The sequence below is a fragment of the Oryza brachyantha genome, chromosome 12 (assembly GCF_000231095.2).
Source record: "Oryza brachyantha chromosome 12, ObraRS2, whole genome shotgun sequence".
Lineage (NCBI taxonomy): Eukaryota > Viridiplantae > Streptophyta > Magnoliopsida > Poales > Poaceae > Oryza > Oryza brachyantha.
The window spans coordinates 6,295,067-6,311,536 of NC_023174.2; the positions used below are offsets into that span (position 1 = coordinate 6,295,067).

General features: G+C 49.1%; 1 protein-coding gene across 1 annotated transcript; it reads left to right on the top strand.

Moving 5' to 3' along the window:
* The first annotated feature begins 1,525 nt into the window (after positions 1-1,525).
* Positions 1,526-16,298, top strand: LOC102710548 (disease resistance protein RGA4-like). Its single transcript, XM_040529247.1, has 3 exons — positions 1,526-2,478; positions 12,206-14,670; positions 16,130-16,298. Exons 1-2 carry the CDS (start codon positions 1,664-1,666, stop codon positions 14,667-14,669), a joined length of 3,279 nt encoding a protein of 1,092 aa, XP_040385181.1. The 5' UTR covers positions 1,526-1,663; the 3' UTR covers position 14,670; positions 16,130-16,298.
* The last annotated feature ends 172 nt before the right edge of the window (positions 16,299-16,470 follow it).

Genomic DNA, 16,470 nt, shown 5'->3' on the forward strand with positions numbered 1-16,470 from the left:
CCCAGCAAGCTATGCTATATAGTTTATAGATCTTGGTTAATTGTCAGCTAGTCATAGCTGATGATTCTTGCCAGCATGTATAGTCTTTGTATTTATATCAATAGAGTAGCTAATTACCTTATTGCATTACATTTACACCGACCGGTTTTATTTAGATCAGTAATTATTTGTGTTACATTGGCTTATGAGCATTACATGCTGGTTGGTTTTGGCCGATCATAGTAAATGATTTATTGTTTATTTAATTATTCGAGTCTATTTCTATCAGATTTTTGGCTGATCCAAGTATTCAACAACCAATTGTTCAGCCTATCGGCTAAACGCTGCCATATTAACATCCTATCGACTTGATAACCAATTGGCGTGTTTTACTCTTTATCTTGTTAGTTGCAGTATCAAACTGACTGACACGCCTGCACCTAGGAATTTAGGTCCTGCACTAAAGCGACGCAGAGACTCCCAGACCTTTATGTGTATTCAGCGCGCCACATCAGACAGATTTAGCGTCAACAGAGCTCAACTGCATTTTGGGCCATGAGACAGTAGGACCGGAAGCTAGGTGGTTGGAATGGAAACCCAAGCGGCAGCTACCGATAGGGATGGCAATTCGGGGAGGGGTACCGGGTACCTACCGGGTACCCGATCCGACGGGGATGGGTACTAGTACGATTTTTTACCCGTGGGAAGTACCCATACCCAACCCGAATTGATATGGTATGGGCACGGGTATTTTTTCACACCCATGGGTAATCCGTTGGGTACCCGAATGTAATCCATATATTGAATTTTGGTTCAGCCCATTAAAACCAGGTAACCCTAATTTCTTTACATCACCTTATCTAATCCCCACTCCAAGTCTATTCGCTGCCACCCACCTCTGCCTCCTCCCCCGTGCCTATCGCTCTCTGTCTCATCTCCCTGCTCCCTCAACCCTTGATCCTCCTCCTTCAGATCTCACTGAGCGTCGGCTGCCGCACCCCCGCTAGGCTTGCGCCGCCTGTAGTCACTGGCTCGCCGCCCCCACGCGCGCCGCCTGTATACGTATTTGTTGAACTTTTCATATGTGATGCAATATTGTATTATGAGCAGTATGTTTAGTTTATTGTATTTTTTGGAATGGTTATTTTGATGTGTTATTGACATGTGAAATGGTATACCCGAGTACAGGTACATGTATCAGATTTTACCTACGGGTATGAATACGGATAGAAAATTCTATCCACAGCCTTTAAGTTAGTGGGCGGGTAATTGCTGAAAAACCCCGCCCCCTTGCCATCTATCCCTAGCTGCCGAAGATCAGCGAGTTGGCGCTGGGAGTGGTTGTGTCAATGCTGGAGAGTGCGTAGCAGGTTAGTAGGTGGTGTCACCATCTGCTATTAGTTTGGCGATTTTGACCGTGTTTACAAAGGGGTAAAATAGTCTTTTCCAACACTTAACATAGGGATTCATGTGCCCTGTCCCATGCATTTCTTAGAAATTCTCTATGAAAAGAAAGAGAGACCAAATGACTGCTGGTCAAGAAGGCCTTTATAGTATAAAGTTAGAATTTTTCTGCACCACAAAACTATACAATTTCATATGGTGGCAACTGGCAAGCTTACCAGAGCTTTGCTGTAGTAGCTCCACCTCTACCTCCACCTGAAGATCACCCGGCCGGGCACCGATGGAAAAGACGGCGGCGACCGCCTTCACCAACTGCGTCGTGGGGAAGCTCCTGAAGGTGCTCGAGACGAAGTACACGATGATCAAGGACCTCAGCGACGACAGCGCCTCCTTGCAGCAAGACCTCCTCCTCCTCGCGGCGCACATGGACGACCAGCTCCGGCGGCCGCCGTCGTCGTCGTCGGCGGCGGCGGCGGCGGACGAGAGCCCCACCGCCGTGCTGAGGGCGTACACCAACCTCATGCGCGAGCTGACGCACGACATGGAGGACTCCATCGAGCGGTTCCTCCACCGCGTCACGCTCGTCGACGACGGCGCGTCCTGGCCCCGCCGCGCCGCGCACTGGGCGAGGACGCTCCGCACCCGCCTCCGGTTCGCCGCCGAGATCAAGCAGCTGAAGCGGCGGCTCACCGAGGCGCACGAGCGCCTGCAGAGAACCCCATCGCCACTGCCCCGGCCTCACCCCATCGCCACTGCCCCGGCCCCACCGCCGCAGCCTCAAGTGGAGCTGAACCCGGTGGGCATGGAGGGGCCCATCGAGCGCCTCGCCGGGATGCTAGACGAGCACGGCGGCGGGCCGCAGCAGCTGCGGGTGATCGCCGTCGTCGGGTTCCGCGGGTCGGGGAAGACCACCCTCGCACGAGCGGTGTACAGTCGGGCCGCCCGCCAGCGCCAGTTCCGCCAGCACGAATGGGTCGACGCCTCCAAGTCGACGGACGTCCTCGCCGACGTGGTCCGGAGAGTGTGCCCGGGGAAAGACGATGCTAGGGAATCTCACGAGGAGAATCTTCGAAACCATCTCAAGAAAGCGGGCCGGTACGTATGTTAACCAGATTAATCTAGGTTTTATTTTAATTTGTTTGATTTTAGACTAAGTGATGTCAAATAAAATAAACATGGGGTAAATTTTAGTGATACACAAGACAACTATGGCTGCGTTCGGCTTGAGTGTTGTTATCCGGCACCGAAAACACGGTAATAGATTACTACATGATTAGTTAATTATTAATTATAAAAATATAAAAATAGATTAATCTGAAGTTTTAAAGCAACTTTCTTATAGAATTTTTTTACAAAAAACACACCGTTTAGCAGTTCGGAAAGCGTGTGCGCGAAAAAGTAGGGAATCTGGTAATAAGGGGATAAAATTACCAACGAGGCTTATGAAGTCTTAACCAGGAGCACCTATGTCCTAAACTTTCCTATATTTTAGATTGGAGGTAGGATTCATTTTTCAGGATTGGAAGAGTTTGTAACTTTGTTGATGTTTGATCATCGTGCTAGTCGTTGGATGAGCATTGAGATTCTTGTTTGGTGGGTAAACAATAGCACTTTTGCTATTGATCAAACATTTGATTTTCTGTTCTTCTGTCAAACATGCGTGCAATATATGGAGGGCTCGGGGAGGGCGTGTATGAAATTTTTGACTTGCGTGTATGCCTTCTGTCGGAGATATAGGCCCAGGTATCCCCTGAGTGGTTGGCACGTGCAACAGTGGGCCCAAGAACTTCCAAGCCCGTGACGAAAGGGAGGTCGGGCCCCAGGAGGCGCGCACCCCTGGGGGTCGGGCCCAAAAGGGTCGGTCGAGCAGAGAAGTCAGGGCGCCCCAGACCCCCTCGGTGCGCGGCCTAGGCACCATGGTGCCGACCACATGGCTGGCGCAGCCCTGGCACCCAACTACCGCATTTATTATGATGGGAAGGGCCCTGGGCGCGTGGTGCCCGCATTATGGGCATGGGCATGCGCCCCCGGTTCGCTCCTGTCACCGCAAGGATTAAATGTGACGGACAGCTGCGGAGAAGCAAGGGCAACTGCCCCGTTCGGACCGTTGGGTCCAAATGAGTGTTGGTCCTAAGGTCTAGACACTGACTGATGGGACCGGGCAAGAGAGGCGTGGCCGCCCCCTCCACTAGCTTTCTGACTGATGGGACCGGGCAAGGACAGCATGGCTGCCTACACCTACCCTCTGACGAACGGGACTAGAGGGGAGCCGAGTGACACCAGCAGATCACTACAGCGTCGACCGAATGTGATGAGAAGCTATTAGCTATAGCATAATGATAGCTTATGTATCAGTAGTTGATAAGACCATGGCGATTGTGGTGTTCCCTTACTAGTAAAAAGGAGGCCCTGGCCAACCGAGAAAGAGGAGGACCGAGAGCTAAAGGAAGGAGAAGACATAGCATAACTTTACCCCAGACGCTTCTACGCATTTACCCAGATAGCGCTCAAGCAACAAGAGTAGGGTTTACGCCTCCCAGTGGCCCGAACCTTTATAAACTCTCCTCACATTCTTTCTTGAACACAAGGTTTTCACAGATCCAGCTCTGCACCCCTGGCCGAATGAAAACAGGGTTCACCGAACTCCCGCTCGAGGAGCTAAGCCTCCGACAGCTGGCGCTCCAGGTAGGGGGTGCGTAGCTTGGGTTTTTTTGAAAGCCTCTCTTCCCCACCTCCTGGGAAGAACCTATGTTGATCCCAACTATCGGCTAGTGATGACGGGTGGGCAGGAGAACCGCATTCCGCCCTTGCCCCGCGACCCACGTGTGGTGGTGGACGTCGAGGATGACAGCGACGCGGCCGATGAGGGTGATAACGGCCCCCACTACCGGCATCGCAGACACCCTCGTGGATCTCTTCCGCTGCCGCCCGGTGCCACCACGACGGGCGAAGACCCCAGAGATGCAGGCAGCCATGGCTGATGTGGATGCCTCTGCGTCCCTCCTCGATGAGCACGTCGGTGCGCAACACAGGGGCAGGGAGCGATGCTGCCTGGAGTTTGGCTCCAGGCCGCCGAGGTGCTCCTATGCCATCCCCCGTTGACCCCAGATCCAGGAACCAACACCCAGCGCAGGCTGGACGACATGGCCAAGTTGGTCACAACTGCGCAGCAGCAGCTAATTGCTGCTAACTAGGGATGGCAATTTTACCCATGGGTACGGGTACTCGTGGGTACCCGACCCAATGGGCATGGGTATGGGTGCAATTTTTTGCCCGTGGGCATACTCGCCCGTGACCCGAATACTAAACGGGTAGCAGCCGAGTTTTAATTTTTACCTATGGATAACCCATACCTGACCCGATATATATAAACACAGTGACATGCATACAATTTGATTTGGGCCCATTAGACATCTTTTGGCCCAATTAGCCTATAATATATATACACACACAACCTTTCTAATAGGTTTCCCACTCTATTAGTCTATCTCGAAGGGCTACGACTAAGTAGCGGCAGTGGCGGCAGAGCGACAGCTAGTGGTGGGCAGACTCCACACAATGGCAGCGATGAGGTAGCCAGCGGCGACGGCGACGGCCGGAAACCATGCGACTACTGTGGCGGGGCAGCCAGCGGCGGCCTCCAGGCATCGTCTCGGGATGGCTGCAGATTCCAGCGGCCGTCAGTGGCACGGACTACATCCGGCGACTGACGGCGTCCGCGGGGCAACGTCGTGCGACGGCAACTGTGGTCCGCAGAGAGCGGCGAGTGAAGACGGCGGTGGGGGAGCGACGGGCGGCAGCGACCTCAGGGTGTGGTCGGCGGTGGCAACCTCGGGGTAGCTTTCGGGCGACAGGTCGATGGGGCAGCGAGCGGCCGACGGCATCCGCAAGGAGCAGGCAACTGTGGGTACCCATCGGGTACCTGGGCGCCCGTGGGGTACGAGCTCTGGTACAACTTTTTGCCCGTGAATCAATTCGGGCACGGGTCAGGTACCTCAGTGCAGGTATCGTGTCGAGTACGTTCTTGCTCTACCCGTAATCGACCCGACCCATTGCCATCCACACTGCTAACCACTCGTTGACTGCGGCCTCCCACAGCATGGTGTTCAGATCGACCGTGGCATGATGGCGGGCAGCCTTGACAGATCGAGCTCCTAGTGCCCCGCCGCCATCGTTGGCCAACGGTGAGCGAGCAAGCGAGCTCTATGCCGAGAGCAATGCTCGCTTGAGCATCGAGAGGCGACGTGACGAGCACCGTGATGCACGGGTCACGAGCGACTCTAGCTCCTCAGGAGGAGAGCACACCCACCGACTGGCGAAGCAGACTTCATCACCTCCGACAACGCACGCCAGAGGCGGCGTGTCTCCCCCGGAAGGGGCGCGCTCCCGACACGTGATTATACGTCTCCCCGACCTAAGTCGCGCGACTCCACTCGGCACCAAGGTTCTCCCTAGCCGCCCTGTCGGTCAAGGAGTCCGGGTCGAGTCCACCGACAGCAGCAATGACAACAACGATCTCGCGGAGTGGAGGGCCCCCCTCCCCACGTATTGCGTGCATCCTCAACTTCTGCGCATATTTGCCGTCATAACTGCGCCTCCTCGTTTCCCGCGAAAGGTGCGTACAATGTGGCAGACGCGCGCATACAGTTGGCACACGACAACGGTGGGCCCCACCAAACGTCGGGGGCAACTGTCGAAGGTATCCCCTAAGTGGTTGGCACACGACAACTGTGGGCCCAAGAACTCCCAAGCTCGAGAGGGAAGGGAGGTCGGGCCCTAGGAGGCACGCACTCCCGGGGTCAGGCCCAAAAGGGTCAGTCGGGCGGAGAGGTCAGGGCGTCCCTGGCCCACTGCGTGGCAGGCGCAGCAGTAGCACCCAACTACCGCATTTATTGCGATGGGAATGGGCATGAGGTGCGTGGCGCCCGCATGATGGGCATGGGCATGTGCCCCTGTTCGCTCTCCATAGAAAAAGAGGCGAAAAAGGGGACAGGTGTTCCTAAGAGCGCGGCGACGCCCCTGTCACCGCAAGGATTAAATGCGACGGACAGCTACGGAGAAGCAAGGGCAGCTGCCCCGTTCGGAGCGCTGGGTCCGAATGAGTGTTGGCCGTAAGGTCTAGACGCTGACCGATGGGACCGGGCAAGGACAGCATGGCTACCCACTACACCTACCCTCTGACCGATGGGAGTAACAACAGTAGATCGCCACAACATCGACCAAACGTGATGAGAAGCTATTAGCTATAGTGTAATGATAGCTTATGTATCAGTAGTCGGTAAGACCATGGCGATTGTGGCGTCCCCTTACTAGTATAAAAAGGGGCCATAGCCAACCGACAAAGAGGAGGACCGAGAGCCAAAGGAAGGAGAAGACATGGCATAACTTTCCCATAGATGCTTGTACGCATTTACCCAGAGAGCGCTCAAGCAACAGCAGTAGGGTATTACGCCTCCTAGTGGACCGAGCCTGTATAAACTCTCCTCGCATTCTTTCTTGAACACAAGGTTTTCATGAATCCAGCTCTGCACCCCTAGGCCGAATGAAAAAGGGGTTCACCGAACTCCCGCTCGAGGAGCTCAGCCTCCGACACCTTCAAATTATCACCTAACAATAGTGATCGGATTTGATTGATGGAATTAAAATTTTCAAACATTTGATCACTAGGCGGACCCAAACAATAATTGTGCCACTATAGGTACTTGACCCTACCAGTGACATCGAGTTAGAGCATCACCAATGTATATGGACTACCTGGTCCATATAGATAGGACCCACATATGTAGTCTTTTGCAATTTCAATTTGCACGATATATAAAGATAGCAATGGACACATAGTAGGACCTACACATCTCATCCAATAGTCTTAGCTCTCTCACAAGAGAGAAGAGAGAGGAGAGAGATAATATATTTATGGAATACCTCTACTAGGGGTATCCATAGACTATATATTTACGTATAGCAAGGGGTTTACCGAATAGGAAAGCAATTACATCTGTATGGTATCAACCAGAGTTTGGTAACTATCGGATTGCATGCCGCATGTACCGGATCCGAGTTGTAACTAAATTACGATAGATCTTAGTCATATCAGATTAGGATTATAACATATAGTTGTAAGCCCTATCCCCCACTATATAAGGGGGATAGGGGCGTCCCTCATGGGGCACGGCCAGACACACGACATATTCAGATCGGCTATCTTCTAGTTGATATGTCCATAATCCAATACAATTGCCAAGCAGGAGTAGAGTATTATCTCGCTATTCAAGAGCCTGAACCTAGGTAACCCTGTCTTCATCCTAAAAATCGATCTTTACGCCTCGTTAGCCACCCCATATATATTGTCGACCTCCAAATCTTTGACAGTTGGCGTGCCAGGTAGGGGCAGCTACTACGAGGTCTTCGACGAGATCAATGGACCCAAAGTCGAAGATCATGAAGACAATGTTTGTCCCGGGGCAAACCTTCAAGACACAGCTAGTAAGCAACATCGTCTCAATGATCAAATCTGCCGACTGGATAAACAACGCCAAGATCTTGAGACCAAGAAAAAGCACCTCTATTCGGAGGATAGCTCTAACCTCCACCTCAAGATCGCACGCCAACGCCAAACATGCCAAGAAGGTCGTCGTCGGATCCGCGAACATCAGAGCCATAGCCAGGGGTCTAGGCATCGGTCACCTGAGAGCTCAGACACCGCCATGGTCGATAGTGTAAGCGGCCTTCACCAAAAATTTGAGCCAGCTTACTTAGCCGACTAGTTTCAAGCCAACTGGTATCAAGAAGTATGACAGCTCCACCAACCCCAAGAATTGGCAAACGGTGTACACCATGGCTACTAGAGCAGCCGGCGGCGACACTAAAGCAATGACCAACTATCTACTAGTCACTCCAGATGACTCGGCTAGACATTGGTTGTTAGGGCTCCACAAACAGTCTATTGACTCCTGGCAAGAACTCCACAATCGGTTCATAGCCAACTTCCAGGACACTTACGATAGGCCATGGCCCAAATACGACCTATACCAGGTCCAATAAAAGAAGAACGAATCTCTCTGGGCCTATATCAAACGGTTCTCTAAGGTTCTCAATTCCATCTCCGACATCAAGAATGATATGATCATCACTGCCTTTCATAAAGGCGTGAAATATGAGTCATTTATCGTGAAATTTACTCGCAAAGAGCCAACTACAGTCAAGGATCTCTTTGACATGGCTAACTCCTATGCCGCATCGGGAAAATCAAATCTACTGCTCATAAACTCTTCATTTATTCACTAGATTGACGTCTGGATGCGGTTATACGACTTCGTGGCTACACCCTACTTATTGTACCGAACCAGGAAAACGACGCTACGCTCCGCGCTGGCTAAGTCCGTCCGAGAGCTGTCGGGATGGACACACGCCGTGAAACCAACTCATCTCACGACTAAGAAACATACAATAGTAAAAGACTATTAGCAAACAAATTAACACTAAGCATGATTGAAGTCCGCCGAGTGATCAAGATGAAACGAGTGGTCACCAATGACCCTAGTTTCCAATAGAAGGTCGTAGGTTCTTCATCAACTTCATCACCTTCGAACACATCAACTTCATCGTCGCCGAGTGGTGATCCCATCACCACACCGAATGCATGCACCGCCACCGTGTTGGACACATCAACTTTGTCGCCGCTAAGTGGTAATCTATCTACCATGTTGGCCATGTCTCTCTTCGACATCAGGATCGTCACCACCAAATCTTGATCGCATCCGTATGTCGGTCATCATCATTGCCATCAATGAGAGAACTTGTGGAATAGCGAACAGATAAGTCACTTTTATTTTTTGTAGAAGTTTCCTATTTCTCCATCCTTCGACTACCCACGTCGAGTGGCTTTCACCCTTAGCAAGCCAGTCGGGAGGCTATACTGTATTATGTCATACGGTTCTTTTAAAAGTCTATTGTTTAAAAGCTCTGTTTTGATCATGAGATCAATATCTGAATAAAGCTAAACAAACATCACGGCTACGCCCTACTTACCATACCAAACTGAGCAATACGCTACGCTCCGCGTTGGCTAAATCTACTTGGGGGCTATCGGGATGGGCACACAACACAAGTTTACACTGCTCATTTCAAACTGTGAAATCTAAATCAGAATAAAGACTTAAAACAATAGCAAAACAATTTACATTACAGACAAACAAAGGTCTTACAAAAGACAAGTTACTGCTAATGGCTATGTTTCCTATTTGCAGGTCAAAGGTCCAAACTATGGAGTCGGCACTAGCTTTAGTCTCTTCCGTTAGCACCAACGCCTTCTTCGGATCGAAATCGGCTGCAAAACCTTTGACGGGGGGGCTAAAAGGACTACCTAGGGATAAAGGGACTTCATTGTGGCAAAGGCTTGGCCAGCCGCTATCATTGCCATGTCCCTCACCTACCTCGGCTACACGCTCGGGTACATCTTTAAGCCTCTCATTGGCTGACATGGAGCTGAAGCTGGTCGCCATAGTCTCGAACGACCCGAAGATCGCCAAGGCTGCAGAAGCAAATCGGTCCCGAGTAGCCTCGACTACTTTTAAGTCTGGCCTCGATATCGGTTACTACACCACGAGTGCTCTATCGCACCAAATCTCCAAAATTGTCAAACTAAAATAGTTCAACGGCTCCAAATCTCCAAAATCGACTAAGTGTTACTATGTCCCTCCGTGGGCCTAGCGGACCGATGCATAAACCTCGGTGTTGGCATAGTTGATATCATGTCGACGAGAACGTTGCGAGTTTATGGTTCGCCCAAATGGTGACATAAAATTCATGATTTCTCACATTTCGGAAATCAACGGTCTGCCCATATAATGAGGCTATAACTGTTTTCACACAGGAACTATTTGATATCGCCCATGGCACTTAATTGCGCTTTTAGCCTATGCCTAAACTTTGAGTAAACCTGAATATACTCGGTACTAACTACTTGGCTGTAACGGTTAGGCAATACTGTATAACCTACCCTACAGGCACAGTGTAATTAAAAATTACATGTCTGGGGGGACACGACATAAAAACCATCTCCAAACCACTCGGGTTCAAATTGCTCAGAGAGAGCAACCAGAGCTGGGTACCACTCGGGTTCGAAAGTACTCAGAACAGTGTTGCTCGAGTCAGAACACTTGAAACTTCGAGAAACATCTCTTGGGTAACAGTCCATAGAAGACTCTATGTTTAATTGTTACGCATTTAAGCATAGAGTCGGGGGCTACACCTATTAGGTGCATCTCAGATGCACCTAAGCCTTTTTTATATAGTCTCGAAAAGACTCTATGTTTAATTGTTACGCATTTAAGCATAGATTCGGGGGCTACACCTAATAGGTGCATCTTCGATGCACTTGTTCCTTTCATCCATTCGGAGCCATCCACAACCTTTATAATCATCACAGAGTACTCAGGATCACTCGGGAAGCACTCGGGGAGCGCCCAGAAAGTACTCGGATAACGTCAAGTATGTTGTGTGAAGATACGCCTGATGATCAACAATCTACACGGATGATTTGCGCGGCTATGTACGACTCTAGGGGCTGATGTGGAATACTTCTACTAGGGGTATCCGTAGACTATACATTTACATATAGCAGGGGGTTTAGCGAATAAAAAAGCAATTACATCTGTATGGTCTCAATCGGAGTTTGTTAAAGTAGTCCTTATGCCCCCTTCCACAATGGTAAAGTAGTTTATATAGAGCTATTAGGACCACTTTTGATATACATTGTGGATGACCTTACCTACACACCTCTTCCACTGACCTATAACCTTCATGTCGCAGGCATGCATCTCTCACTAAGCTAGGGGCATTTATGTGTGTCTACACCGAACTTACATCTAAATTATATCACATCTTTGCTTAAGTGTAAGAAATTCTACAGATGAACATATACAATCCTTTCATCATATTTATCCCATAATCCTTTATATTTTATTATGAAGGGAGTAGTAATTACATGCTAGATATATTAGAATTATACTATAGTTATGATAATGTAAGTATACTATAAGTTATACTTGTGTAATTTCGGTATAAGTTATACTTGTGTAATTTCGGTGAAAATAATATCACTAAACAAGTCTCCCTACATGTGATTGCACCTTTCAAAGAGCTTTATCACATTATACTAATCTGAGCTCTATATTATAATAATTTGTCACAATAGTTCATGTTTTTGTTTTAACTCATCCTAATAAGCTATATTAGAATAAAACCAACCTGAATCAAAGAGTGCCTTAGTTCCTGTCTTATTTCTTTCCTTCAAAAGAAAACTACTTTTTGACAAATAATTGAGCTGATGATTGTGTCATAAATCCTTCCACAAATATGCAGTCAAATATAATTTTCATATTTTATAATTTCACCAATTTATCGATGGGTAAAATCAAAATTATGATACGTGAGGATGTAGGGGTCGTTTGGCATAAGATGCCTGTATATTTGTAAAAGATGAAAAAACACGATGAATTTTATAAAGGTTCTGACCCGAAAGTAACAGTCTCTCTCTTGTTTATATGTATTGATGATCTAGTGTTTGCTATCTAAACATCAAATTAAATAATCATAACTGCTATTGTGCTAGTACATGGTTGTGGAGGGTCCATAAAACACAATATTCTCTCTCTCTTTTTTTTATTCGTCAGGGTTTTTCTACGAATATCATACAAAAGACAAGAACATGTGTCGTTGAAGGCGCTTAAATTCTTTTTCCCATTTCAGATTCATATATAGCATGAGCTAATGGGTTTTGATGAAAATATTTCCTGTTTTTTTCTAACCATTTTGTGTGTAGGTATCTAATTGTTCTTGACGACATAAACATGGAGCAGTGGGATGCCATAGAATCAGTGTTCGAAAACAATGGCAGAGGCAGCAGGGTGATCGTCACCACGGCCATCTTGTCCGTCGCCAACCGGTGCACCGCCTGCAAGTCCGGACCCAACGGCGCGTGCGTCCGCCGCCATGGCTGGGTCTACAGGATGCAGAGTCTCGGAGAAGCGCACGCCAAGGAGCTCGCCCTCGGAGGCGGCGCCGCCGAGCGGCCGCCGGAGCTGGAGCACGGCTCGGCCACGCTCATGGCGAAGTGCGACGGCTTCCCGCTCGCCCTCGTAAGCGTCGCCAACCACCTGCGCTGCCATGACAATCCCACGGGGCGGCACTGCGCCGACCTCTGCCACCTCCTGGGCTCCCTCCTGCTCGACGAGCGCAACGTGGAGCTGCTCGCCGGGATGGCCACCGCGGCCGACAACTTCGCCAGGCTCCGCCGCGTGCTGATGGACAGCTACGCCGCGCTCCCGGACTACGCCGCCAGGACGTGCCTGCTGTACCTGGCCGTCTTCCCCAGCGGCCGTCGCTTCAAGAGGAGCGTGCTCGTACGGCGGTGGCTCGCCGAAGGGTACGCGCGCGGCGGCGAGGACGTCCTGGGCAACAGCACCGACGTGAACGTCGCCGACGGCCACTTCGGGTCCTTCCTCGACCAGAGCATCATCTTCGTCCATCCTGCCGACGACGACACGGCCGGAGAGGGAGACGACGACCACGATGGCGGCGACCACCAGGCGGCGGCGGCGGCGCGGACAAAATGCAGGACTCACGGCATCGTGCACGAGTTCGTCCTGCACAAGTCCATGGCCGAGAACTTCATCCTCTCCTCCCGCGCTCCGACGCGCAAGAGCGTCCGCCACCTCTCCATCCACGGCGGGAACACGACGACGACGCTGAGCACGACGGACCTGTCTCGCGTCCGGTCACTGACAGTCTTCGGCGACGGCGGCGACGCCGTCTCGAGCCTCCGGAAGTGCAAGATCCTCAGAGTCCTCGACCTCGAGCAGTGCACCACCGCTCTGAGCGACAATCACCTCGCCGACATCTGCAAGCTCTGGAACCTAAGATACCTAAGCCTCGGGAGCAGCAGCGGCATCACCATGCTCCCGGACAAGATCCGAAGGCTCAAGCTCCTCGAGACGATCCATGTCAGCAAGAACAAGGTCACCGAGCTGCCAGTACAAGTCATCGGGCTGCCATGCCTAGCCCACCTGGTCGGAAAGTTCAAGCTTCTTCTCCCAGATCACCATGCGAGGATGACGACAGCAGTGAATATCAGCAGCGAGCTCCTCGAGCTCGCGAAGAAGAGCAAGCTCGAGACGCTCACCGGCTTCGTCGCCGACGAGAACGAGCAGGCGTTCCCGAGGCTGATGAGCAACATGCGGAAGCTGAGCAAGGTCAAGATATGGTGCGAGTTCACGGAACCACAAGGCGGCGGCAGCAATGTCTCGACGCCGGCGGCGGCGACAACCGACCACCTCGCGGATGCTATCCGGAGCTACATCGAGGCGCCCAAGGTTGAAGAGACCGACGCCCGGTCGCTGTCCATCGACACGGCGCAGTGCTCGAAGCGGCTCATCCGTTCGTGCCATGGAGAGAGCAAGTTCTTGCACTCCCTCAAGCCCCCATGCCGCAGCTACCTCACCTCGCTGAAGCTCCACGGCGACCTGTTCCGGCTGCACGGCCTCATCTCCATGCTCAACAACCTCAACGACCTCTGCCTCTCGTCGACGACGACGACGCTGACCCGGGACCTCGCGTCAGCCATCGGCGGGCTGCCGCTGCTGCTCGGCCTCAAGCTGATCGCGCATCGCATCGAGCCCTTGGAGATAAAACGCGACCAGTTCCGCAGCCTGAAGCACCTGCTCCTCGCCGTGCAGCACCCGGTGCTGCCGGAGATCGAGCAGGGCGCGCTGCGGCAGCTCGTCACACTCGGGCTGCTCTGCGAGCGCCTCTCCGGCATGGTGCAGATCAGGCACCTCGAGCGCCTCAGGGAGGTGGGCCTCGACGCCCGCGTGGGCGAGGCGACGCGGCGGGAGTGGGAGGCGGAGGCCAGGAGGCACCCGAACCTGCCCACCGTCTTGCTGCTCAGGAACACGTACAGCGTTGTGCTGTCTGACGAAACTGACGGAAGGGATGTTGATGGTGCTCAGAATGGTGGCGATGAGGCTGCTGGGATTGCAGCTGCTCCTGAGAGATCTTCACCTGATGCTGCTGCTGCTGCTGTGGAGGGATCAGAGAGCAGCAGCGTTGTGCAGGTGGGATCAGCAGGCAGTGCGTTCCAGTTGAGTGGTGGTGAGTCTGGTGACCTGACCAAGCCTACTCTGAATAATTCAGTCGCTGTAGTAGAGGAGACGGCGCCTGATGCTCAAGAGGTCTCCAGCAGTGTGAAATTCACAAAGTCATATTATGAAGACTGCTGCCCCTGCTGAGGTAAACTTTAAGAATCGACGTGTTACTTTTTTTTCTTTATTCGACACGGTTGACTTTTCTATTTATGTTTTTATCATTCATCTTATTTGAAAAATTATGCAAATATGTAAAACAATAAATAATGCTTAAAGTTCCTTTAGGAGCAAATAAAAGTATAGGAAAATAATTAATAATTATATAAATTTTTTAAATAAGATGAACAGTTAAATATATATCCAAAAGGCAACTGCGTAAAAATAAAAAAACAGTAAAGAGTATATATGTAAAAAACAGTAAAGAGTATATATGTATGACTAAACGCGACCGATTAGTCGTATACTGGAGACCTCACTGGGCACTACCTATTGCAATACTGTTCAAACAAGCTGATAAAATAATAACATAATGAAAATACTTCTCAAAACAAAATATTCTATGCACATTTGTGACTACTCCCTCCCCTTAAATATATGTGTTGTTTGACTTTCCAATGATCTTTGAGGTGCAACTTTGGTGATAAAAATATTTGTTACTACCTCTGTTTCATAATATAAGATGTTTGACTTTTTTGTTGCAACGTTTGACCATTCGTCTTATTCAAAAATTTAGTACAAATATAAAAATTAACAAGTCGTGCTTAAAGTTTTTTTTGATAATAAAGTTAGTCACAAACAAAATAAATGATATTTTCATAATTTTTTGAATAAGATAAATGGTTAAACATTGCAAGCAAAAAAGTCAAACATCTTACATTATGAAACGGAGGGAGTAGTATAGTTGAGGCCCCATTTGATTTAAAAGAAATTTATATGAATTTTAGAGGATTTCATTCCTACAGGGTTTTTCCTACAAAAACATTTGAATCAAAAAAATGAACCTTATAAAATCCTATGAAATTTCTATGGAATGTCTCTTTCCATACAAGTTTTGGAGGAAATTTAACAAAAGGTAGAACCTCATGGAAAAATCCTTTGAGTATTTATCTCTCCTCAAATTCCTGTGTTTTTCCTGTGGTCCAATCAATCGGTTATTCCTACGTTTTTCATGTGTTTTGCAATCCTCTATTTTACACTTACATTTCTATCAGAATCATTTTCATCCTTTTCATGTTCTTCTATTTTTCATTCTTGTGATTCAAAGAGGCTCTAAAATCTAATAACTTCTCAAATCAATCAAAGCACTTTTCAAGACAGACGTATGCATGCCCCTTTTATAATTGTCCAACCAATTTTAAATTTTATTTGAGGTCAAAGTTTAAAAGGTTTGACCGAATATTATTAAGAAAAAGATATGTTTATGACTAAAGGGAGCTCCATGCATCATATCGAAATAATTGAATTGTTCTGGTATTCAGTGTTTTTGAAGTTTTACATAATTAAACTTAACGACGTGTTCAAGGCGAATAAGTTTTGTGTCTGGACAGAGTACATGATAATGCAAGTATATTTGTGGGCTGACTGTTGTCTGTTGCTACTTGCAGGACCGTGACTAGCACATCTAAATGCTGCTAAGGATATTGCCGTTTGGTGACATGACTGAATGCTAGCTTCTAGCTGTGTCTTCAGGATCGATAAATCAGGCTATAAGCCAACGTGGAAAATAGAAATAAATAAATAAATAATAAGAAGTATTGGCTTTTTTATGTACTCCCTCCGTTTCACAATATAAGATTTTCTAGTCTTACCTAGATTCATATGAATGCTAATGAATCGAGACATATATAAATTATATGCATTCATCAATTGATGAATTTAGATAAGACTAAAAAGTCTTACAATATGAAAAGAGGCAGTAAGAGGTAGCTCTATGTATGCTCCAAAA